At 38.5% G+C, this 27,765-nt stretch overlaps 3 protein-coding genes across 8 annotated transcripts in view; 2 read left to right on the forward strand and 1 right to left on the reverse strand.

Moving 5' to 3' along the window:
• LOC127626463 (paladin-like) overlaps nt 1-3,923 on the reverse strand; it is a 101,215-nt gene extending 97,292 nt beyond the window's left edge. Inside the window, exon 1 of the mRNA XM_052102248.1 lies at nt 3,800-3,923. The gene's annotated coding sequence lies outside the window, so the exon portion shown is untranslated. The remainder of the gene's footprint in view (nt 1-3,799) is intronic.
• Nucleotides 3,924-5,423: 1,500 nt separating this feature from the next.
• Nucleotides 5,424-10,726, forward strand: LOC127626472 (nodal-like). Of its 2 annotated transcripts, none has more exons than XM_052102261.1 (3): nt 5,424-6,093; nt 8,242-8,996; nt 10,134-10,726. In XM_052102261.1, the coding sequence occupies exons 1-3, from the start codon at nt 5,841-5,843 to the stop codon at nt 10,284-10,286; spliced, it is 1,161 nt and encodes a 386-aa protein (XP_051958221.1). In that variant the 5' UTR covers nt 5,424-5,840; the 3' UTR covers nt 10,287-10,726. The 2 variants fall into 2 exon arrangements, with proteins under 2 accessions (XP_051958221.1, XP_051958222.1); XM_052102262.1 differs by lacking the exon at nt 5,424-6,093 and adding an exon at nt 7,769-8,131.
• A 1,110-nt stretch (nt 10,727-11,836) lies between these two features.
• On the forward strand, nt 11,837-25,876 carry lrrc20 (leucine rich repeat containing 20). 5 transcript variants are annotated; one of them, XM_052102273.1, is made up of 5 exons: nt 11,837-11,960; nt 15,406-15,551; nt 19,368-19,517; nt 22,156-22,323; nt 25,673-25,876. In XM_052102273.1, exons 2-5 carry the CDS (start codon nt 15,482-15,484, stop codon nt 25,786-25,788), a joined length of 504 nt encoding a protein of 167 aa, XP_051958233.1. In that variant the 5' UTR covers nt 11,837-11,960; nt 15,406-15,481; the 3' UTR covers nt 25,789-25,876. The 5 variants fall into 5 exon arrangements, with proteins under 5 accessions (XP_051958233.1, XP_051958236.1, XP_051958232.1 ...); XM_052102276.1 differs by having other exon boundaries at nt 11,942-11,960; nt 15,461-15,551; XM_052102272.1 differs by lacking the exon at nt 11,837-11,960 and adding an exon at nt 13,051-13,157 and having other exon boundaries at nt 15,461-15,551.
• The last annotated feature ends 1,889 nt before the right edge of the window (nt 25,877-27,765 follow it).

Genomic DNA, 27,765 nt, shown 5'->3' on the forward strand with positions numbered 1-27,765 from the left:
AGGCATGACCTAATCTGTTTTCGTGTAAAACAGCCATTTACATTTTTCTACCAATCACTTCCCAAATTATGTGGTCATGAAGAGCGTTTTTGAAATGTTCCATTTTCAATGGAGGAAAACGCCATTCCAGACAGGAGGCGTAACGGTATCGAAATCAATGCATTTTCAGTTTCTTAACGTCATAGTTTCCCAAAGCATGCCGAAACACTCCATTACGGTGCAGGAAAAACACCGTTCCACTGTGGATAAGACACATAAATCAGCAAAATCAATGCGTTTTCAAATAAAAAAATGGATGAGTGTGGATGTGGCCAAGGATAATTCATTTTGGCCAAATTCTATGGCAGTTTTGTATGTATCCTTCGCAGTGATTTCAGTTAATATGTTGCCAATGTAAGCAGTAGACAGCAAGGCACCTCACTATCTCTTACAACAGAGCCGATGTATTACAGGACTGACTTCAATAACATGACATCTAGTGGCACAAATCTACTTTACATTAGCAACACCAAACCATGAGCAAAACACTCAACACAGGGACTAGTTGGCATTATTTACTCAGGGTAGTCAGTCTCTGTAGAAGCATTGAACGGGTCCATTGTTATTGCCCAAGAATAAAAAGATACTGTTCGTTGACCACCATAGAGGTACATGTTGTCACAATGGGAACATTCTGTTTATTGACATTGATTTGAGATCGATGTATCTGTCTATTAAGTGTATTTTAGGGTATACTGAAACACAAAACAATCCATAAGATGGAAATGGTATCCAAGTTTGGCTTTACTGTGTTCACCTGTACAAATATTAAACATAATAAAATTTAACAACAGCAAATTAGATGCACTAAGACTTATTTTATGCATTAATAATTGTTTTTGTTCTCCCCTTTATTCACCCATTTGAAATGCCCAATGCGCTCTAAGGGGCCGTTTACACGACAACGTTTTCAACTATAAACGGAAAACTTTTTATGCATTTTGGCTGTTCGTTTAGACGACAATGGCGATTTGTGGCCTGAAAACGCAAACTTTTGAAAACGGGTTTCAAAGTGAACGTTTTTAAAAACGATGCCATTATCGTCTCTGTGTAAACATACAAAAACGCAACTTTGTGAAAGCGATGACGTCACGTGCACGCGTATTATGTGTTCAGTGTATAGGCATGCACGTGAGTACTTTAAAACAATGGGCGAGACATTCGAAACTACTATGGCGGGGGGCCTGGGTAGCTGAGTGGTAAAGTCGCTGGCTACCACCCCTGAGTGACTCCAGCCAGGTCTCCTTAGCAACCAAATTGGCCCAGTTGCTAGGGAGGGTAGAATCACATGGGGTAACCTCCTCGTGGTCGCTATAATGTGCTTCGATCTCAGTTGGGTGCGTGGCGAGTTGAGCGTGGATGCCGCGGTGTATGGCGTGAAGCCTCCACACGACCTATGTCTCCGTGGCAACGCACTCAACAGGCCACGTGTAAGCTGTGCGGGTTGAAGGTCTCAGGAGGCAGCTGGGATTGAGGCTCCCATGTTCTGGGAGCCTCAATCCGGGTGGCGGAGGACGAATCTCAGTTGCCTGCGCGTCGGAGACCGTCAATCTGTGCATCTCATCACGTGGCTTGTTGAACACGTTACCACGGAGACCTAGCGTGTGTGGAGGCTTCACTCTATTCTCCGCAGCATCCATACACAACTCACTACAGGCCCAACCGAGAGCGAGAACCACATTATAGTGACCACGAGGAGGTTAACCCATGTGACTCTATCCTCCCAAGCAACCGGGCCAATTTGGTTGCTAAGGAGACCAAACTGGAGTCACTCACCACACGCCCTGGATTCAAACTCGCGACTCCAGGGGTGATATTGAGCGTCTTTACTCGCTGAGCTACCAAGGAACCCCGATTTTAAGCATTATTTACTCAAATTTGCAAGAAAAAACCTTGAAAACAGAAAGTGTTGACTATTCATTGACAAACAAATTGGTAGATTTTAGTAACTTTAACACTTCTGTTAATCGACCAAGCGAACACGACAGATAATTGCCAAATATCGGCCCTGATTAAACGTCCTTGCTGAAAACAAATGCGTTTAATCAACTTTTAACTAAAAACCTCTATAGTTAAGGATGTGACAAGTCCCTGTCTTTCCTAAATGAAGGTTTTATGAACTTTAAAAGCAAATGGAAGACCTAGAATAGCATTTCTCTCCAAGTTGGTCTATATTATACTATACGTTTATGTTCTGGCATGCACCTTCTAAACAGATACAAATCAGTGGTATTGCTATTAATTGGCCTCATTTGATAATGGCCTCTAATCACTACTGTTTCCCAGCTGTAACCCAAAGAAAAGCCACTTTATCTCAATCCTCTAATCTACTACTGACAGGTTCAAACTGATCGATTATTCATTGTGTTTAACGAGAACTCAAAAGGAACTTCATCATCATTAATCTTCATACGCCCGACTCTCGGTCAGCACATTAGCATTTCAGTCGGCTAATAACAAATCGCTTTTATGTGGATTGATACGATCCACATAAAATCACAGGTTTGGCCAGGCCCGTTTAAGAATATACCCAAATTCAAGAAAAAAAAATCTATGTTTACATTAAAGTATCGTTATAGATCTTATAAGAGATAATTTGGGGGTTGTGGTGAAATATGATTCGGACTTGAGATTCACCTTCTAACTAAATCTAACTTTTTATATTCCTTCAGTCAGCTTGTATGAATTTGCCTGCTTTAATCTAACTCTCTGCGATCAAAAACGTCGAAAATTGTTCAAATATCAAAGATGATGGTCGTTATTGTAAGCGATCGTTAGTTTAGTTGCAATTCGCGAACGAATCGTTCTTTTGAGTCGTTTTTTTTATTAAAATGTGAGGTGGGTAACATTTGGAATCATAAAATAATAGGCTCTATTTTTACGTTATAACATACCGAAAACATAAAAGTATTTAATTAACTTAAAACACGTAAAATACAGAGAGATTAATTCATTGTGATTCATTTATGGAGTCGCAGTTTATTCAACCAAACAGATTCTTTAAACAATTCGTGAACGAATCGTTCTTACGAGTCGGTTCTTTAAAATCAAACTGTGAATTTGGTAACATATTTGGAACATAAAACAATCTATATACACGTTATAATATACCGAAAACATGGTACAATTCAGTGTTTCATTAAATATTTAATTCCGTATAATACATATCGATTAATTTATGGAGTCGCGGTTCATTCAAAAGAACCGATTCGCTCACATGTATCAAAATTCTCAACGTCGCGCGATTCTCCTGTAGCAACAATACGCAAAGGAATCGTTCTTTCGAGTCGGTTCTTTCAAATCAAACTGTGAATTGGGTAACATATTTGGAACATAAAACAATCTATACCTAAACGTAGCGATATCAGTATTTCACCAAATATGTAAATCACCACAAGGAGAAATGCACATGTAAAATGCCGAGTGACTCGCGGTTCCTTTAAACGAACCGATTCGCTAAAATGTATCAAACTTTTCAACGCCAACAACCATTTTTATTGCATTTCTCGTTGTTTATCTTATCTGCATCGTCACGCGTGCGTTCAATGGCGTTTATTTAGATCACGCATTCGTTATATAGTGTGTTTATATGCTCAGAATGGATCGTAATCGTGCAGTTTATATGCACAAACAGACAAATGCCGATACATGGAAGAACACGTTAGTTTTTAATCATCACCAATGCAGTATCATGAAACATCCACATGTGTGCATGCAAAGAGAAGCCGCAATGGAAACAAAGACAAAGTTGAGCACTCACCATCTCAATGAAACAGCCTCCGCCTTCAAATCAGAATCACTGTGAACTGAACAAACACTTCACACAAATCTCTCTGTTCACGGCTGGATTCACGCACAAGAAACGAGTCACTCGTGGGTTCTGAGCATGCGCGGAGGGGCTCCATAAAAGCATGGAACGTGAAAAAAAATTAAAATGGAATCGCGGTATAAACTTGCATACAAATATAGCAATAATAATATTGTTGAGCCATGGGTTCTGTAAATACAAATAAATAAAAATGAGTTTATATGATCTTTAATCATCAACCAAACTAGGTTAGAAAAAGGTAAATCATATATTTTTTTATTATTTTTATTTGATTACATATTACGCAATTCAAAACAATGGAATAAACAACATTTATACTATAAAGATGTGTTTGTAACCTCATCTTACATTATTCTAGTACATCTCATTTGATATCGTTAAATTGTGCTACATCGGTAATATATAACGGCCTAAAACTTAGGGCCGAAGCCTACTTCGCGCAAGTACGCAAACGCGAGCACTTCGCCAACGCATGCCAACGCATGGTCCCGTTGTTCATACATTATGGTCACTCTTGCGTTGCTCTGACAGTTACAAACCTTGGACCACTAGGGGGCGAAAGAGATTTTTAGGCACCATAAGTCAACATTTTTGTTTGCTAAAAAGACGACTAAATATGTTTGTATAAACGAACTTAATCAGCAAGACTCTGCTCAAATTGCTGCTCCCCCATTGTTGATTTATAAAATAAAATCCGCCATAGCGCCCCTAGTGGCAACGCTGAGAATACAGCGCGTGTACTTGCGCTAGGTTATGAATTGCGCGCTCCGACGCATTTCACAACGCAACGACGCGTGAAATCGAGTGTGCGTTGCAAGTTGCGTCTGCATTCACGTACTTACGTAGAGTATCTTTGGGCCTTTACAGACAACAAATATATAATAAAACGTAAAAATAAAAACGTTTTATTAATTTAATTTGTAATTTATTGTAATTTAAATTGGTTTAAGAACGCACAACAAAAATGTCGGTAATGAAACTGAAACATGTGAATCTTAAAAATAGGCATAAAGGAATATTTCGCGCAAATGGAGGTCAGTGAGGCACTTACAGTGGAAGTCAATGGGGGGGGCCAATAGCGTAAACGTTAAAATACTCGCCGTTTCAAAAGTATAGACACAAGACATAAACAACATGTGTGTTAAGATGATTTTAGCGTGATAAAATGGCTTACTATCCGCATCTGTGGAAAGTTAGCCAATTTTACAACTTCGTTGCCATGACGATGTAACGTCAACAAACCCTAAAACCTTAAAACGACTGTAAAAATGACGATTTTAAGCAACTTTACAGCGCAAATAACACACGCAAGTGCTTTTATAACATTATAAGCATCACATTTAACCTTTAACCCATCCAAAATTTGGCCCCATTGACTTCCATTGTAAGTGCCTCACTGGAACCTCCAATTTTGCTTATTGAGTCGGACGATAGAGTCGGAATATATATTTTTTAATTATTCTTTTAAATATTTTTTTTTTTTTTTCAGTGCATGCAGGCCTACATGTTAATATTCCACAAGAATTTGGAAAAGGAAAATATATGCTATGTTAATGAAAATAAATAAATATATATATATAGGCCAACGCGTTACGGAGCTATATAACAAAGGTTATATTACCGATAGTCCTACAAGAATATTGTAAAAAGAGGAGAGAAATAAGACTTTCGTGTATACATGTAATGTTTAATTCCACATTGATATGAGTAAAGTAACATAATGACCCTGTAAATGCCCCTGACTTCAGTCTTCAAAGGGCAAAAGCAACTTTGGTGACGTCACCCAGCGCAAGGTGTTTTAATGGTTCATTGTAAAATGCGCGCCTCATTAGCACACGAATAGATGATGAGCTGTCATGTCATGTCAATTTCCTTTAATGTCCTCTGCTACTTGTTAAATATGCAGAAGCGACACGGGGATGGGGGTATATAAGCTCTCGTGCACCCTCGACCTGTCATTCTCATCTCAATCATGCATGCGCACGGAGCTTTGCGCCTGGTCTGCTGCCAACTTCTGCTTCTGGGGGTATTTGGAAAGCACCACTATAGTCATCTCCCTGGCACGAGGAGTAGCTCACCTCTGGAGTCCAGACCGGACCGAACCCGACATCACTTATCCACGTATATGATGCACCTCTACCGGAATTTCAAAGTGAACGTCACGCGACCTGTGGATTATACGGAGCACGAGCGCGCGGATACCATCAAGAGCATCCTGTCAAAGAGTAAGAATCGATTTATATATCCTAGTGTTTATTCAATGCATAACTCACAAATATGTTTTTTGCATATATGCATGACTTTGAGGGAGTTTGGGGCTCTGGGACATTAGTTGCGCACTTAATCTCTGACGCGCTGTGGCTCTTTTGTTGGGGGCCTCGGTGGCTCCTGGCTGTCAAATCTCAGTGCCAGACGCCCTCAATCCACATCTCACGTGAGGCTGAATAAGTGCAGGATCAGATGCACTGCGCAAACTCCGTGATGTGGATTCCTCGCCAGACATCCTTACACAAATCAGTTGTTAAAACCCAAATCCACATGAGCTCGCAGGTCTTCTTCACACGTCGGCTGATTAGATTAGGGGCTCTCGGTTCCGAGCACGGGCGCGCGAGCTTTACACGCAGATCCGCGGGGTTTGGAGGTGTTAAATGATGAGTTTCGATCTGGTGTTTGTTCTGAGGGGATTATGGGAGCGGTGCTTTGCCCCTCCGTTAAGATAACTTTAATATTAGATCGATACCACACGGCGTTTAATCACCATGAGAAGTAAAGACATAAATCAGTAAATGAAACTAGAGCAATTAAATGCGGCTTTAGAGGAACTCATTTGAAAGATTGTGATTGATTTACAAAAAGACACACGGAGGAAAAGAGGATTATAAAACCTACTCTTTATTTTATTCATGAATAAAGGATATATATATATATATTTACTAATTAAGATTACCCAATTCAATTTTATGGATTTTGTAATTTTAATTTCCTATAATTTGATTTTAACTATTAACTCAATCTGATATGGATTAACACGTACATATATATTTTATCTTATTTTTTATATTTTCATAATGTGTCATTTACAAAACTAAATTAGTACAATTTAAATATATATATTTATTTATTTAATTTAATTAAAAAAAATGAAGACCACCCAATTCCCGATTTTTTTTTTTTTAACATATATGAATGTGTTTATATTTATAGTTATTATATTTGTACATATTTAATTTCCTATAATTTGATTTTAACTGTTAACTCAATCTGATATGGATTAACACTTACATAAATATTTAATCTTATTTTTAATAGTTTCATAATGTGTCATTTACAAAACTAAATTAGTACAATTTGATATATATATATATACTATTATTATTCATTTTTTTATTATTCAATTAATTTTTATGTAATTAATAGCATCTATGAATGTGTATAAATGTGATTTATTTTAAATTAGAAAATACATCTGATATGGATAAACACTTAAATAAATATTTTATCTTATTTTTAAACGTTTCATAATGTGTCATTTACTAAACTAAATTAGTACAATAATAATATATATATATATATATATATATATATATATATAATATTTTTAATTATTATAATTTATTTATTCAATTAAATTTTATGGATTTTTTAGCATCTATGAATGTGTATAAATATATAGTTAATATATTTGATCATATTTGTACATATTTAATTTCCTATAATCTTTATTTTCTTCAGTTTGATATTTGCATATGATTTATTTGGACTATTAACTCAATCTGATATGGATAAACACTTAAATAAATATTTTAGCCTATTTGAAACATTTAACACCATGTGATATTTTGTAACTAAATTAAATTAATACAACTAAATTTTTTAAATGTAATTTTTTATAAAGATTGCTCAATTCAAATGTGATGGAATTTTGTTCTGAAATTGAAAATATAAATCTTAAAAAAATCTAAAAATCCTTTTTGCTTATAAATATTTGACATTCTGTGAAACACAGTCAGTGACACTTATTAGATAAAACAAAGCGATTAGGAATGTAAATGTAAATGTAAATGTACAGCTCAATACACTCCTCTGGACAACGGCCTCATACACGAGGATCAAAGTGTGTGTGTTCAGCTGTCACAAATCACCTCATTACTTTTAAGTTTGTGTACACTACAGTGAGTCCTTCATCCCCAGAGGAAGAGCCAATAGATTCTGTGATGGGGCGCATCTTTAATTGGGCGAATAACCTGCTAAGAACATATCCAGGTTACACGGTTATCCAAAAAGTCAAAGGAAATAAATAAGAAATTCAGGGGTGCAAATGTTGATTTGATATGCCAAAATATGATATTGTCTTTCTATTCTTTGTCTTGTAGGTTTGACCAATGAAGGCAGACACTACATCGCAAACTTTGACCTGTCGTCTGTGCTGTCCGAACAACAGATTCAAGCCGCGGAGTTGAGGATTCGCGTTCCCAGAGAAATGAATCAAACGAACGTTACGGTGGAAATGAGACACCACCAGGACGTCCCGTGCCATCAACACGACGTCTGCGTGGAGAACCGGTCTCTGGGCGTGCTTTCAGAAGCATCTCTCATAAGCGTGTCCCATCACTGGAGGGTCTACAACATCACGGGTCTGCTGCTGGACTGGACCGGTCCGAAACGCTCCGAGTTGAGACCCCTGAAGACCAGACGAGCGTTGAGATCCAGCAGACGCACTCTTCCAAACCGGCCCAAACGTGCGGACGGTATCCGTCACAGAGCCATGCTCCTGATATTCTCACACACAGTCCCGGAACAGGGAACGCAAGACAAGGCGAGTCTTCTTCACACAGCTGAGAAGTCCAAGTTTCTGTTCCACTCCGAAGGAAAGGAGGTGTGGAGAGAGAGGACACTCAAGAGCAAGAGAGGCCGGAGAGGACAGCCCATGAGGAACCCAGAGGTGGTCACGGGTCCCAGCGAGAAGAGCTCAATGTGTCGGAGAGTCGACATGCACGTGGACTTCAATCAGATCGGATGGAGCTCCTGGATCATTTTCCCCAAGAAGTACAACGCCTACCGCTGCGAGGGCAGCTGCCCAAACCCTCTGGGGGAAGATCTTCACCCCACCAATCACGCTTACATGCAGGTAAGAGTCTCGTTTCCCGTACGCACTTTTGAGGACTGAAGGTTACATTGTATAGACAGACAGACAGACATATAGACAGACAGACAAACAAACAGACAGACAGACATATAGACAGACAGACAAACAAACAGACAGACAGACAGACCAATAGATAGACAGACAGACAAACAAACAGACAGACAGACATATAGACAGACAGACAAACAAACAGACAGACATATAGACAGACAGACAAACAAACAGACAGACAGACATATAGACAGACAGACAAACAAACAGACAGACAGACATATAGACAGACAGACAAACAAACAGACAGACAGACATATAGACAGACAGACAAACAAACAGACAGACAGACATATAGACAGACAGACAGACAGACAGACAGACAGACAGAGAGACCGATACATAGACAGACAGACAGAGAGACCGATAGATAGATAGACAGACAGACAGACAGACAGACCCATATATAGACAGACAGACAGACAGACAGAGACCGATAGACAGACAGACAGACGGACATACCAAGACAGACAGACAGACAAACAGACAGACAGAAATACCGATAGATAGACAGACAGACAGACAGACAGACCGATAGACAGACAGACATACCGATAGACAGACAGACCGATAGATAGACAGACAGACAGACAGACGGACATACCAAGACAGACAGACAGACAAACAGACAGACAGAAATACCGATAGATAGACAGACAGACAGACAGACCGATAGACAGACAGATATACAGACAGACAAACAGACAGACAGACAGACAGACCAATAGATAGACAGAGAGACAGACAGATCGATAGACAGACAGACAGACAGATAAATAAACAGACAGACAGGTAGGTAGGTTGAGATATAGACAGACAGATAAATAGATAGACAGACATACAGGTAGGTTGATATATAAATAGACAGACAGACAGGTAGGTAGGTAGGTTGAGATATAGATAGACAGACAGACAGATAGATAGATAGATAGACAGACAGGTAGGTAGGTAAACAGGTAGACAGACAGACAGACAGACAGGTAGGTTGATCATAGAAAAATCAACCTGCATTAACTCTAAATAATATTGTGTCTTGGAGCAACTCTTCATCTTGTTCTCCTCCTCCAGAGTTTGCTGAAGTACTACCATCCCAACCGAGTCCCTTCAGCCTGCTGTGCGCCCACAAAGATGAGTCCTCTCAGCATGCTGTATTACGAGAACGGAGAGCTAATCCTGCGACACCATGAAGACATGGCCGTGGAGGAGTGCGGCTGCCTCTGACGGACTCGTGGATTTCATCACCGCTTCTAAGAGACAGTCCAAAGTCCAACACTTCGACTGGAGATCAGACATAAACAGAGCTTCATTTGAAAGCTCATCCTGACACGCTGCTGTACAGACAATACTGGATGCGCCTCACTTGGCGGCAGTTTTGTCGAGCACAGGGATACGTCCTGCTAGAACAGAGTGTCTTCATCCACATACATGCGTTTCAAACATTTAAGGACTTCAAAAGGAGCTTAAACATGACACTTACCTGATGAGGTATTAGGATCCCAAATTCAGATCGTTTGATTATAATGGAAAATAATAAGTGAAGAAAATGTTTTCCTCCTTGATTCGGGATGCAAATCTATAATAACCAGTAATAATAATTGTTTAAATTGATTTTTAAAGATCTCAAGCACTGTTTATGTATTTTCAAGTACACTATGTGGTGGGAGGAGTTATGTAAATATTTATTGTAAATAATATGGAAATAAAGCCTTGATATTTATGCAAATATAATATATGATTTTTGTTTTTGTTTATAGAAATCAGACAGATAATGTTATTTTTGCTAATAGAAATAAATAATATTTGCCCAAAGGAATTTAAACAATGTTCTCATTGATTCGTTGATGAATATTTCTCTTAAATAATCTGAAATAAGTGTCGTGAGATATCTCACCGGTCTCTGTGACCGCTGTAGACTGTAAAAGGCAAACAAAAAAAGTGTCGGCGGCCTCCTGTCAATCATTTTGCTCGTTCTCATAGTGTTGTAGTTGCAGCAAATTATTGAGGCTTAATGCCATTTTTATGCCATGTTGTTCATAACAGTTGCCAGATGAGGGCGCTGTTTTGCTGCTGTTGTTTTTCAAAACCGCTCCTGCTGGATGTCAGTCTCAAACCTCATTTGGTATCTTTGGAGGGCGGGGTTTTTGGCGGAAAGTGGGCGTGGCTAACCCAACAGCTCAGCTTGTGGAAATTCTAGAATGGCCAAAATCGCTTACAACACCTTTTAGGCCATGAAAGAGAACTTTAGAATAAATCTGTTTGTCAAGTTCCTTTCACTAACGGTTTAATACAATTTACCTCCTTTTCAAAAGCCTCTTTTGTCCTGACATGGCTTCACTACAGAAAGAAAGACAATCTTATTCTGATGCTTGAATGCTACTGAATGGGAATATTTTGATATTGACAAGATATTGAGGTTTTTCACTTTTTGGGAAAAATGTATTTCTCTATACTCTATACAGCATAATCAAATTAGAGACTAGATACCACTGAGGCTAGAGTGTTTATTGGTCTTTTCGTGACTGTTATTGTAGCATTACAGTCAAAGACATTTTTTAATAAAGCACTATTAAAACCCTTAAGGTTCCCATGGCAACTGGACTATTATATAATTCAATATTTTACACAAGGATAGATTAATGTGTGAAGTGACTACATGCATACAGCATGTAAACAATTCAACAATGCCAGCGGGATTTCTAGGCTAGGTTCAAAGAGAGCTCTGTGTCCACTATGGGGGTCACAAGGGTTCATGGGACAATGGGATCAATCACCTTCTGTTGTCCCACAGTAAAGCTATTGCAGTCATGACCTGTCAGGGATGTTCCAGAATGGCAGCTTATTAACCAGTTTTGCAGAAGAACGCCTGTAGACCACCACAAACACAGGAGAGAAGGGGTATGTACAATGTGCTTTCAACTCTCAGCTGCCTTATGTACAATATTATGAGCTGGTATAACAAGATATAGAGACTGGGACTGAAATATGTATATTTATATCCATTTTTGGAGGGTTTAAAGGCAGAAATGTGACTCTACCCATTTTATACAGCATTACTTTCATTCTTCTGTTAAAACCAGTGTATTATTTGAGCTGTTAAGTTGTTTAAATCATCGTTTTTTTTGTGATGGACTACTGACAGGTGGGTGAATTTGTCACTGATGTAAAATTGGATGCAACTTTACAGAGATGCGTTTAGCAATCGATTTTATCACACTAAAATCACGTCAACACACATATTGTTTATTTCTTGTGTCTATACTTTTACAAGTTTACAGATCGACCCCATTGACTTCCATTGTAAGTGCCTCACTGTAACTGCAATTTTCAAAAACCGATAATATATTACAATTTACAAAAACTTAAATGGTTAAAAGTTTCCCCTCAAAATCAAGCAAGAATATATAAAATATACACAAAGCAATAACTTAATACAGAAGTTTCAATGATGAACTATATGAATTATCAAGTATCAAAGGCAAATAATTATATTATGTTTATTTTTGCATTTCTGAAAGAACAATATACAAAGGCTTTTTTGTGCTGTTCACATTTTATGGATATAATAGGCTACTTGGCTAAAATAATTAATACATTTAGAATATGCTTTTCATTTCTTATACGTTTAGACTTATAACTATGTAAAACAGATATGTCTAGATGTAAGCTGTGCAGTTCAAATAGTTTGGATGTATCCAAGGCCTGTTGAATTTTCTGGAGAGTATATTTTAATGAGAATTATTTATATTATTACAAATATTAATATATTTGCATGGTACAGTAGCCTACCCTTTGCCGTTTCAAATATTTAAACAATTTAGTTTTTACATGGATGATAAGTATTACAGTTAAAAGAGCTTCTTAAAATGTATTATTATGGTATGTATCTATAATTATAAATTTAGGGTTGTTTACAAGTTTTTACACTTTTTCGTCTTTTCCGAGCTGCCGTCAAGCAATTCACAATATGTTTTTGCGACAGTCGTGGCAAAATCACGACAATCGCGCGCGGAATCCGGCAGACGCGTGCACATTTCGACTACACACTACATAGTGATCACACACATAAAGTAATCTGTGCGGTGAATGGAGACGGTGAGACAGCATCGCATGTTTGAATGTAAGATATACAGCTGTCTGCTGCACTTTACAGCTTTAAATACGAGTAGTTGCATGCTTTTCGTTGTTTAGTTAAGAATGAATGGCATGACGTCATAGGCAAGCTTTCGAATGCGGTATTAAACAATACGTAAAGTGTTTAATAATCCTGCAGGCCTTAAACCATCTTAATATCTCTGATCTTACATTGTATAATTTGATAATTGACGTTCAGATGCATTAATACTTGTTCTATGAATAACTTCTGTGTTTCTATATTTATCTCTTCAGCTGTCTGTGTTAGTCTGTCAGACAAGTTTCAGCAAGAGAATGCTTTGCTTATTCTAATGAAAACACTTATAATATTCATCATAATATGAGCAGTGTTGGGTGTAATGCATTATTAAGTAATGAATTACTGTTATTAAATTACTTTTCATTGGGGCGAAAGTAAAGTAAGGGATTACTCTAATTTTTCAGTAATTTAATTACAGTTGCTTCTGATGTAATTGCGGTAAATACTGTATAGACTCTAGAACAATTCTACATAAAACAATAGTTAATTTAAAATCGAATCTAATGGCTAATGTTAAAAAATATGTTTTCTAATTTAACGCCGCCCCTTTAAATTCTTTGGCCAGTTCATGAATAATTAATTTGATTTATTTGAAAGAAATTAAAGAACAATTTCATGTCTATTGTTGTATTTTTCATCTGGTCGAGGTTGATCAGGGTTTTAGAATGTAATTAGTAATAAGTAATGCAATTACTTTTCATACAGAGTAATTAGTACAGTAATCTACACTGTAGAAGATGTAATTAGTAGTTAGTAATTAATTACTTTTTTTTTTAGTAATTACCCAATACATTATGAGAGTATTATAAGCAGTATTATTGGATAACATGGATAATTACAGAGCCCTTGAGAGAAAAGGGCGGGAATGTTTTTTTTCTGAAATAGTTTTGCTATTCATTTACTATGGTTTTACTACAGTAACCATATTTTACAGTAACTTGATATTTGCAGTAAAACCATAGAAATAATGCAGCAAATCAAAAACTATGGGTAAAAAAAACAACAACATAATTATGTGGTTAGTTAGAATTTTACTACAAATACTGCAACATTTGTAGTGAAGTAACCATGGTAAATCTATAGTAAAACCATGGTTACAATATGGATACAGTACACTGTATTAAAAACATGGTTACTTAACATAATTTTCATAGTTACGACAATATTACTATAGTAAAAAACATGGTTTACATCAAATAAAAACAAATTAAAAACGTCATTAACTAACAATTAACACAATACAGAATGTATTCAACTTTGTTAATGTTAGTTAATGGTTAGTTAATGGTTAGTTCATAATGCATTAACTAATGTGAACAAATGTAACCTTATTTTAAAGTGTTACCACAATATTACTATAGTAAAAAACATGGTTTCCGTCAAAATACAAACAAATTAAAAACGTCATTAACTAACAACACAATACAGAATGTATTCAACTTTGTTAATGGTTAGTTAATGGTTAGTTAATGGTTAGTTCAGAATGCATTAACTAATGTTAACAAATGTAACCTTATTTTAAAGTGATACCACACTATTACTATAGTAAACCCATAGATAAACTATGGTATTTGCATTATTAAAACTTTGATACCCACAAAATTATGATTTTTATTAACATAGATTTAGTTTTCCTGTATTATAACTATAGATTTGCTAAGAAATATCATGGTTTAAATATAGTTACTGACACAAAACTTATTGCGTAAACTCACACAAAACTGTCCTCTCCGTTGTAAATGGATAATGGTAATTTTTATATATATTATTTTAATTGAATCAGGTAAAAGTGAGTTAAAATTGTATACGTTTACATTTCAGTTGTTGTAATTAAATTATATTGGGCTATATGGCATTATATCAGCCATCAGCCACCCTACTGTAGTTATTATTGGCATTGACAATTTAAAACCCCATATCAGTCAACCAGACCAGTAGTTTATAGCCATAGTTGCAGTATTATGGTCGAGATATTGTTCATGAACATACTGAATTTGGACAGAAAGAAAATTGGTATTCTATAATGGATACCAATAATCTATAATTATATTCTATATAATATATAATACTCTATAATGCATGTGTTGAAATAGACATTATGTTCATGAACATGTGTTGATGACCTCAGCGAGTTTCATGATGTCACTGCATGTCTGTGCGCTTTGGCAGGATCTGACCTGTGCATGAGTTACAGCCGCCACTCAATACACCAATCACTCCTCAGATTTCACCTGAACATCGCAGGATGGCGGAGGCCGTCGCAAAAGTCGCCAGGAGAGTAAACGACACCATGGAGGACGGCAGAGACTCGTTAGGTGAATCCCAGATGATGTTTACTTTCTATAACCAGGATGAATGAATCTCATGAAAAGTTTTAGAACACTAAGAAATGTGGGTTTTTGACAGAAATGGATGCTTTCTGTTCACCGAGGATGCATTTAAGACATGTCTAATGTTACAATGACTATTTCTATTTAAATAAATACTGTGTTTTTCAAAATGTCTGTTCACCCATTAATCCTCTACTTACAGAAATGCATTGAAGCTGCGAGTTTGGGACCTCCGAGGGGTCTGTTTCTCAAACTAGAGACCCTGATGTACTCGTCTTTTTGTTGTTGTGAATCAAAGTTTGAATTGGAAGGGTAAAGTGACTTGTAAGAAATGCAAGTGTAATTTGTGCTTACTTTACTGAGTAGTACAACCGTTTTTAACTGTTCTAATAATCAAACAAAAGTGGAGTTTACTAAAAAAATAAAATAAATAAATGACAACATAGGAAACACTTAAAAATGGCTAGTAAATAAAACAAACCATATTTCCAATTAAAGGCGTCACACAATTCTTGTTGGCTTTAAAAGCAGCAAAACAGCGCCCTCTACTGGCAACTGTTATGAACAGCATGGCATAAAAATGGCATTAAGCCTCATTAATTCGCCGCAACTGCAATACAACGAGAACGCACAAAATGATTGACAGGTCGAAAGCGTCAGGGACCACAGACACATTTTTATTAGCTGTTTAAAAAGTCTAGAGCTATCTCAGAGACCGGTGAGATATCTCATGACACTTATTTCATTAATATCTTTCAGGGAGTAAGAACAGTTTTTGCATAATTTTCCATTAAAATAAATCGCTCACAGCACTTTTAATGGCGATAGTAACAAGATTCAGAGTTGCACATGCAAACCTTACAATAAGCCACCAAACGTAACAACAAAATCAACAATAACAATGGTGTAAATAAACATGCAACAGTGAAATGCATGCAGACTCTTTAAATATTCATGCCTGGTGCAGGCTGAGAAAAGTTCAATAAAATGTACTTGTTTTATTTACCTTTGAAATTTACTGAAATTAGTGAATAAATGGCATTATTTTCTGCTTTAGGATTGATACATGATGATGCATTGTAAAGATAACAAACAATCATGAATAATATGTACTTATAAGCTAGAACATAATTTTTTTTACATGTTTGAATTGAGTACAAATGTAGAATTTACTCATTATTTCCAAGTTCACGCTTTAACTTATTCAAAGTAGAAAGTACGTAATCTTTTCTGCTATATTGACTGTACATTTGTCAGTGTAGAGTGTTTTTTGGCAGTGTTTTTGATGCAGTTTAATGCATTGTTGGTGAACATTAGCAATCGTTTATTTCAAAAACTAAAACGTCTTTGTAACAATTCAACGATTGTATTTCACCGTGAAATATCTCCTCTCATTACTGTAATGTAAAATAATGCAAATAATGCCCAATTCACACTACTTAGTAGGTCCTCGTGGTGGCACGGTTACTCACCTCAATCCAGGTGGTGGAGGATGAGTTTCAGTTGCGTCCGCTTCTGAGACCGTCAGTCCGCGCATCTTATCACGTGACTCGATGTGCATCCGCGGAGACTCACAGCATGTGGAGGCTCATGCTACTCTCCGCGATCCACACACAACTCACCACACGCCCCATTGAGAGAACCACTAATCACCACCACGAGGAGGTTACCCCATGTGACTCTACCTTCCCTAGCAACCTGCCCAATTTGGTTTCCCCATGTGACTCTACCCTCCTTAGCAACTGGAACAATTTGGTTACCCCATGTGACTCTACCCTCCCTAGCAACCGGGCCAATTTGGTTACCCCATGTGACTCTACCCTCCCTAGCAACTGGGACAATTTGGTTACCCCATGTGACTCTACCCTCCCTAGCAACCGGGCCAATTTGGTTACCCCATGTGACTCTACCCTCACTAGCAACCGGGCCAATTTGGTTACCCCATGTGACTCTACCCTCCCTAGCAACTGGGACAATTTGGTTACCCCATGTGACTCTACCCTCCCTAGCAACCGGGACAATTTGGTTACCCCATGTGACTCTACCCTCCCTAGCAACTGGGACAATTTGGTTACCCCATGTGACTCTACCCTCCCTAGCAACTGGGACAATTTGGATACCCCATGTGACTCTACCCTCCCTAGCAACCGGCCCAATATGGTTACCCCATGTGACTCTACCCTCCCTAGCAACTGGGCCAATTTGGTTACCCCATGTGACTCTACCCTCCCTAGCAACCGGGACAATTTGGTTACCCCATGTGACTCTACCCTCCCTAGCAACCGGGACAATTTGGTTACCCCATGTGACTCTACCCTCCCTAGCAACCGGGACAAATTGGTTACCCCATGTGACTCTACCCTCCCTATTAACCGGGACAATTTGGTTACCCCATGTGACTCTATCCTCCCTAGCAACCGGGACAATTTGGTTACCCCATGTGACTCTACCCTCCCTAGCAACTGGGACAATTTGGTTACCCCATGTGACTCTACCCTCCCTAGCAACCGGGACAATTTGGTTACCCCATGTGACTCTATCCTCCCTAGCAACCGGGACAATTTGGTTACCCCATGTGACTCTACCCTCCCTAGCAACTGGGACAATTTGGTTACCCCATGTGACTCTACCCTCCCTAGCAACCGGGACAATTTGGTTACCCCATGTGACTCTACTCTCCCTAGCAACCGGACCAATATGGTTGCTTAGGAGACCTGGCTGGAGTCACTCAGCACACCCTGGATTCAAACTCGTGACTCCAGCTTGATAGTCAGCGTCAATACTCGCTAAAGCTACCCAGGCTCCTCCAAAATGAATAAACTTTTAAAATTCGTAATATAATTTTTTCTAGGTGTATCCAAAGTCTTTCTAGCAAGTCAGTCCACTGGCGGGCATCTTTGTAACGCTCTCGGGAGGCTATTTCCAGTCATGAAAGTGCAGCTTCTATCTACTTGAATGGGGAAATGATAAAATCTCCAAATCGGTTAGTCAAGATTACGATCAAAGAACATATTTCAAATCAGCATCTTTACCTCATATTACTATAAAAAAAATGCTAATTTTCCCAGCTTGTATAGCTAATGCGCATGCATGCTCTCAAGTTGATTGACAGGTGATGTCTCTATCTAGAAGGTGATATTTTATACCTGTTAGGCGGGACTTCCTTTCTCCATCCGTTGACCGTTGGGCGTTCCAATTTCTCCCATTCATTATAATAGAAGTGGCCCGTCTCTGCTAAAAAGTCTGGCAGTACTGGACTCTAAAATACAGCATTTCATCTAGAAGTGACATCACTCAAATGATTTTTAAATCCATATCCAGTGATCATAAACGATTGGAAAGGTCATGGAAGTTCACCGGTCGAAAAGTGTGGGAAACCTGCTTGAAGTTCAATCCGGCTGTGGACTGTCCTGCTCAACAGATGGCGCTGTTGCACTGAGGGGCCCTTATCAATCACATTGATTTTCACCAGTTATGGGGGCTTACCCATCCCCCCTGGAAACTATGCCCCTGGTATAACCCATTTAAGGGCAAGAGAGAAGTAAACTAACATTACAATCAGTGACATTGTGAAACCAAACACTTTTGATTATACACACGCACAGATCAATTGGCTTTAAATTATTGTATTTATTTCTGCCCATCATTGAGATGGTGTTTGGCGCGATTTCGGGAGTGATTGCACAATGGGAGCTCATTGATATTCAGAGGGAACGACGGCTCTTTAAGCAACACAATCTATTAATTAGACTCCTCATCCATTCAATCTGTATCAACACTGTTTTGTTTTCCCCTGTTTAGATTTGTCTGACTGCGGCCTTGTTAGTTTCCCAGACGGCGTCTTTAAAATGCTGCGTAGTTGCACAGAAAACATCCACAAAATCTCCCTCGCCAACAACCAGCTTAAATCCTTGAGCCACAAGTTCTTCCGCACTTTTACACAGTTAACAGGTAAGACTGTTTCCAAGTTCCTCTTATAAGAGAGTTATTCACTATTAAAGGGATGGCTCACCCAAAAATGTGAATTCTGTCATCATTTATTCACCCTCGTGTCGTTTCGAACCTGTGTTCGAACGTGCTTTCTTACACGTACAAAACAAAGCGAAATGTTAGACAGAATGTTAGATGGGTCAATGACGTGATGCAAATATTAAATACATTTGTGTCCAGATATTTTGTTATTCAAAGATAAAAAAAAAAAATGCATTTCAAACAAAACAATGACTTACATCTCTACTATGATAAACAGGTTTTTTTTTTTTATATATTTTTTAAACACGTTAAAAGCTCAAAATATTGAAAAAAATAAATGTCGGCATGAGTAGTGCAGGATAATCTTTAGAGGTCGACCGATAGTGCATTTTGCCGATACCGATAATTATGGTGATGGTTAAGGCCTATAACCGATTAATCGGCAGATAGTTTTTAAATTCGATTTATAGAATGTAATATATATATATATGTACACTCACCTAAAGGATTATTAGGAACACCTGTTCAATTTCTCATTAATGCAATTATCTAATCAACCAATCACATGGCAGTTGCTTCAATGCATTTAGGGGTGTGGTCCTGGTCAAGACAATCTCCTGAACTCCAAACTGAATGTCAGAATGGGAAAGAAAGGTGATTTAAGCCATTTTGAGCGTGGCATGGTTGTTGGTGCCAGACGGGCCGGTCTGAGTATTTCACAATCTGCTCAGTTACTGGGATTTTCACGCACAACCATTTCTAGGGTTTACAAAGAATGGTGTGAAAAGGGAAAAACATCCAGTATGCGGCAGTCCTGTGGGCTGAAAATGCCTTGTTGATGCTAGAGGTCAGAGGAGAATGGGCCGACTGATTCAAGCTGATAGAAGAGCAACTTTGCCTGAAATAACCACTCGTTACAACCGAGGTATGCAGCAAAGCATTTGTGAAGCCACAACACGCACAACCTTGAGGCGGATGGGCTACAACAGCAGAAGACCCCACCGGGTACCACTCATCTCCACTACAAATAGGAAAAAGAGGCTACAATTTGCAGGCTCACCAAAATTGGACAGTTGAAGACTGGAAAAATGTTGCCTGGTCTGATGAGTCTCGATTTCTGTTGAGACATTCAGATAGTAGAGTCAGAATTTGGCGTAAACAGAATGAGAACATGGATCCATCATGCCTTGTTACCACTGTGCAGGCTGGTGGTGGTGGTGTAATGGTGTGGGGGATGTTTTCTTGGCACACTTTAGGCCCCTTAGTGCCAATTGGGCATCATTTAAATGCCACGGCCTACCTGAGCATTGTTTCTGACCATGTCCATCCCTTTATGGCCACCATGTACCCATCCTCTGATGGCTACTTCCAGCAGGATAATGCACCATGTCACAAAGCTCGAATCATTTCAAATTGGTTTCTTGAACATGACAATGAGTTCACTGTACTAAAATGGCCCCCACAGTCACCAGATCTCAACCCAATAGAGCATCTTTGGAATGTGGTGGAACGGGAGCTTCGTGCCCTGGATGTGCATCCCACAAATCTCCATCAACTGCAAGATGCTATCCTATCAATATGGGCCAACATTTCTAAAGAATGCTTTCAGCACCTTGTTGAATCAATGCCACGTAGAATTAAGGCAGTTCTGAAGGCGAAAGGGGGTCAAACACAGGATTAGTATGTGTTCCTAATAATCCTTTAGGTGAGTGTATATATATTGTTTCTTCACTATGGAGGGAAAAGACAAAGAATCCAAAAAAAAAAAAAATCCCAGATTCAGTTTTTTGTTCAACCAAAATCACAATAATAGCCAAAATAAATGAGAAAATGTGTTGCGTAATGCGTGACTTTTAGGGATAAACAAGCCCAAGAAACACACTGGGGACTCTTATTTTGAAATTACGAAATGATGTAAAAACTATCGGCAACAATCGGCATAGATTTTTTGCCAATAACTGATATTCCCAAAAAGCAACTATCGGCACTGATTCATCAGTAAAACCGATATATCGGTCTTCCTCTATTAATATTATTAATTCTACTTATTAATAATAATATTAATATAAAAAAGAGCATTGAAACAATTTTGTTAATCATTATTAATCTTTTAAAAATAAAATATGTCCACCAAATTAAAGTCATGTGGTGTAACCAACATGTAGTTAGCCATTTAATTGTTTATGTTGACAAAAACATATGATTAAAAAAAAATGGCCCATTTTGTTCAGGTGCACTCATGTATTCAAGGTGCAAATTAAGTATTTTAATACCTTTTAAATAATGGTTACAACACATGACATTTTAAAGTAATTAAATAAAACTTGTTTGTAGAAATTGCAATTATTTAAAGATTTTCTCATTTTTACCACCTCGAACAACCTTATTTGTCAATGACCCAGGTAACTCCGTCACCATTCGCTTTCATTGTATAGTGAATGGTAACCGAGACTAACATTCTGCTATCCTTTTGTGTCCCAAGAAAGTCATAAAAGTTTGGAACAACGTGAAGGTGAGTAGATGACGACAGATGTCTCCCGTGTTTCTTTTGCTCTCACACAGTGCTGTCGACTGATATTTCTACTGCAAAAATCTAGACTTTTTTCTGTACCTGTAGAGTTGGATCTGCAGGGTAACGTCCTCACCACGCTGCCAGAGGCGGTTGGTGAAATGCAGCACTTGATCAGAATCAACCTCTCCAAAAACAGGCTGTCGGTTTTCCCTGATCGACTGATGGACGTGAGCAGCCTCGAGGACATCAGCGTCGAAGGGAACCAGATCACAGGTAACTAGACCAAGAGACTACAACAAACACAGGGCCTGAAAATCATTTCTGAAAAGTTTTAGTAGTTAAAACAAGTTTATTGATTTGATTTGTTCATCTGTATCTATTGATTTACTAATATAGAGTCTAATTTGCAGCATTACTGTAAAGTGAATAAAACTGTGCGGGAATTTTCTGCATTACCAATGTGGAAATTATTAAAATTGTGCGCAATACCCACAGTCCTGCGGTGAATTTCAGGCTCTGCAAACTATTATCTTAAAATATGCAAGTTGCCCTGATTCTCCTCCTTTATTATTTAATTTTTTCACCAAAAAAAAAAACAAAGAAAACATTACTCTTCAATCTAAATTAATGCAATGAAAATCTGCGTCAATAGCATTTTTTGTTTCCCCTATTCTTGTCATATAGGTCAAAGTGGGCCAAATCAAAGGTCATCGCAGGCCAACTTTGACCCTAGTTTAGGCATCTCTGCACTAGCGTCACAAAGATCCAGATGTTTCATTGAATATAGAATAGGGCTGGGTATCGAGTTTGAGCCTCTAAACAACCGAGTATCAAAAAATGTCTTGTCGTTCGGTACCACATTTCGATACTTAAGGGGTTAATCTCATCAACGTCAGTGATAAGCATGTAGCATGCTAGATGTTCCCAAATCTAAAATCTAAAAGTGCCGGTGATTGGCTGTGTTTAGGCATCAAGGAAAAACACTAGTTTTATGTATGCCGGTTATGCCCAGAGATGTGGCTCACATGTTAGGCTGTATTGTGTATGTGTTTCAAACCCCATACATGTGAAAGATGTGGAATAGATCAAAAGTGTGGATTTCACCAGGCTCGATGCCAACAGCACGCAATGCAATATTTGCAACAAGATAATTTCTGCCAAGACCTGCAACACGACAAATCTGATGAAGAACTTGACAGATTTCATAAAATTGGTATCGAAACAAATATAGTTTAGGAACCGGTATCGAAGTCAAGGTATTGGTATCAAATTTTTTTTAACAATACCCAGCCTTAATATAGAGTGTAATTTCAGATTGTAAAGCCAGCAGAAATGGATTTATAGGAAAGATAAAGATTTATTGTCAATAAAAATCAAAGCCAGACAATTCTACCTGCTGTATTAAAAACTGATGCTCGTATGAATTATTCAAGTAAGACAGTCCAAACGTCTCTGATCAGAAACAAACATCAGTCCACGAAACAACGACATTTGTTTGGCAGAGGAACACATTCGCTTTATGGTCTAGGGAGTTTTGAAGCAGCCGTACAGAACCGATTTCAAGTTTATGGAGTACTTTAATAGTACTCCATGACACAAACGCATTTGTCACACGTTTATTCAAATGTAAGAAATCTGCTGTACACAAGATTCATGCACTTTAACTATGATCATTTACACAGTGGAGAGAAAATGAACAGAATGTTAGTCAATGCAATAAGTGTCAACACTGATCTTTTTAAACCCCTTGAACTCTGGTGCATTTTTGGGCTGCCACCCACACTTTTTCACACGAAATTTGTCAAATTTTTTATCTCATCTCCCTGCATGCACAATTAGACCTCTGCAAATGATCCAGAATGCAGCAGCACATCTGGTCTTTAATCAACCAAAGAGAGCACATGTTACACCACTCTTTGACTCTCTCCACTGGCTGCCGGTTGATGCACGTATTAAATTCAAGGTTCTGATGCTGCATACAGAACAGTCACTGTGTCTGCTCCAGCATACCTAAAATCATTTCTGCGCACCCACTAGAAGCCTGCTGTCGGCTAAGGAACGTCGCCTTGTCTTACCAACACAAAGAGGCACCAAAACACTTTCCCAGACTTTCGGTTTCATTATACCACATTGGTGAAATGACCTTCCCAACTCAATCCATAAAGCAGACTCACTTTCTGTCTTCAAAAAACTTCTAAAAACAAATCTTTTCCATGAGCACTAAACCAGTCACTAAATAATAAAAATAAATGTCTTGTTGCACCTTAATCTGTTTTGAATGCTACTATTCTGATGCTAGTGAAACTTTGTAATACGCCACTTTTCGTACCACTGTCTCCTTAAGATGAATCGCTTCTAATGTATTCCTTTTAGTAAGTCGCTTTGGATAAAAGCATCTGCCAAATGAATAAATGTAAATGTACATTTTTCAGAGAACTGCCCAAATAACATAAAAGACAACAACTATTCATAAATAATATTGTATGTGTTTATAATATGTCCTAACTTTGTAAACATGTCATTCTGGTACAGTTCACTCTACCTCACTTTGAAAAGTCTAATTTTATTCCACTAGGTGGCAGTAAGCACTAGAACAAATTACGTTTCTCCATCACATTCCATCACAATATACAGATGTGAAATGTAGGTGGCGCTCTAATGCATTTTATCCCTCACAGATGTGCTCGTCTGTGTTTTTGGTGGATTGTAGGGGTCTCCCCCACCCTTGGCAGCGGTAACCGCTCCAGGCGGTTGGTTGGGAGCCCCTCCTCCCCTCGCGGTCAGCGGCCGTTCATCTGCTTCCAGACGGCCGGACTCCTCCGTCCTCCGGTGGATGGCCGCGACTGCTCCATTGGGGTGGATGTAGCAGCGAGAACTCCACTATGTCGCATCCCTCCTCCTTCCCAGATTTTGGCACCAGTGTAAAGGGATTAATGGAAAGGAGGCGGCCAGAACCGGCTTGACAATATAAATGATAGTTTAATATAAAACTGAACCAAAAGACAAACACACAAAGGTGCCCGTAAATCTCTCTCTGTCACTCTGTAGCTTCCAGTCGGCCTTTATCCCTCTCTGAGGCTTGATTAGCCGGATTAGGGGCCGGGTGTGTGGAATCATGACCCGGCCCCGCGCTCCGCCCTGCCACATATGCATTAAAGGGTCAAACAAAAGGTTTAAAACCACAGTAGCACATGAGACATAATTAATGGTTTGGGAGAAACCAGTCTTGAATCTGTATCTGCAGTTATTCTCATTTTAACTCGAGTGCCATGAAGTCACTGAGGTGAAAACAGAGTTAAGTCTGCTTTTTGTTCAACTCTGCCTTTATAAAGTTATCAATGGATTCTATCTCTGATTTAATGGTCTGTATTATTTTAATGAATGTTTTTCTGGATAGACATGTGATCCCTGAACAAAAGATCCTCTTCTTTCTGTTGAAAATAGAAGAGATTTTAAGAGCATTAGAGAGCTTATATATTCAGACTCTCCGGCCACGTCCACACTGCAATTAAATACGCTTGTCAAAGTTTTCTGAGTGCTGAATCACGTTCTGTAGACAGTGAGTTACGTGAATAGGAGCTTAACAGTAAGGACTCACTCATTCTGTCTCTGTCTCTATCAGAATTACCGATGGATAAGTTGTCGGTCATGCCTGCCCTGAAGAGTTTGGATGTGAGGAGTAATCCATTGACGGTAGAGGCCGCGTCTGTCCCACATCAGTTCAATCTCCTGACATGAGCACGTCGCACTGAGACATGAAGACAACAACACTTTCCCCTCTCTCTCTCTCTATGCCGTGCCTTATTTTTCAATAAAATATTTATTAACCATATGCAAGGGACTATTATTGCTTTCACGTTACACATGATGAGCTTTCAGGATTCATCCATTATCTTTACTTCATTCAATTTGCAACAACATTTTAACTCACAGACAGACACTGAATAGATATATGGATAAAAAGAAGGATGGATAGATGTACAGAAAGAGTGAAGAATGGATGGAAAGTCATGGAGCGATGGATAGAGATTGTGTTGGATAGGTAGATGGATAGAAAGAGTGATGAATGGATGGATGAGAGTGATGAATGGATGGATAGAGTGATGGATGGATAGAAAGAGTGATGAATGGATGATAGAGTGATGGATGGATGGATGGATAGAAAGATTGATGAATGGATGGATAGAAAGAGTGATGAATGGATGGATAGAGTGATGAATGGATGGATAGAGTGATGGATGGATAGAAAGAGTGATGAATGGATGATAGAGTGATGGATGGATAGAAAGATTGATGGATGGATAGAAAGAGTGATGAATGGATGGATAGAGTGATGAATGGATGGATAGAGTGATGGATGGATAGAAAGAGTGATGAATGGATGATAGAGTGATGGATGGATGGATGGATAGAAAGATTGATGAATGGATGGATAGAAAGAGTGATGAATGGATGGATAGAGTGATGGATGGATAGAAAGAGTGATGAATGGATGATAGAGTGATGGATGGATGGATGGATAGAAAGATTGATGAATGGATGGATAGAAAGAGTGATGAATGGATGGATAGAGTGATGGATGGATGATAGTAAGAGTGATGAATGGATGGATAGAGGATGGATGGCTGGATGGATAGAAAGAGTGATGGATGGATGGATGGATAGAAAGAGTGATGAATTGATGGATAGAGTGATGGATGGGTGGATGGATGGATAGAGTGATGGATGGATGGATGGATAGAAAGAGTGATGAATGGATAGAAAGATTGATGAATGGATGGATAGAGTGATGGATAGAAAGAGTGATGAATGGATGGATGATAGTAAGAGTGATGGATGGATGATAGTAAGAGTGATGAATGGATGGATAGAGTGATGGATGGCTGGATGGATAGAAAGAGTGATGGATGGATGGATGGATGGATAGAAAGAGTGATGAATTGATGGATAGAGTGATGGATGGGTGGATGGATGGATAGAAAGAGTGATGAATGGATGGATAGAGTGATGGATAGATGGATAGAAAGAGTGATGAATGGATGGATGATAGTAAGAGTGATGAATGGATGGATAGATAGTAAGAGTGATGGATGGATGGATAGTAAGAGTGTTGAATGGATGGATAGAGTGATGGATGGATAGAAAGAGTGATGAATGGATGGATAGAGTGATGGATGGATGGATAGAAAGTTTGATGAATGGATGGATAGAGTGATGGATGGATGGATAGAGTGATGGATGGATGGATGGATAGAAAGAGTGATGAATGGATGGATAGATTGATGGATGGATGGATAGAAAGTGTGATGAATGGATGGATAGAGTGATGGATGGATGGATAGAGTGATGGATGGATGGATAGAAAGAGTGATGAATGGATGGATAGAGGGATGGATGGATAGTAAGAGTGATGAATGGAGGGATAGAGGGATGGATGGATAGTAAGAGTGATGAATGGAGGGATAGAGGGATGGATGGATAGAAAGAGTGATGAATGGAGGATAGAGTGATGGATAGAAAGAGTGATGAATGGATGGATGATAGTAAGAGTGATGAATGGATGGATAGAGTGATGGATGGATGGATGGATAGTAAGAGTGATGAATGGATGGATAGAGTGATGGATGGATAGAAAGAGTGATGAATGGATGGATAGTGATGGATGGATGGATGGATAGAAAGATTGATGAATGGATGGATGATAGTAAGAGTGAT

Source organism: Xyrauchen texanus, chromosome 33 (assembly GCF_025860055.1).
Source record: "Xyrauchen texanus isolate HMW12.3.18 chromosome 33, RBS_HiC_50CHRs, whole genome shotgun sequence".
Taxonomy (NCBI): domain Eukaryota; kingdom Metazoa; phylum Chordata; class Actinopteri; order Cypriniformes; family Catostomidae; genus Xyrauchen; species Xyrauchen texanus.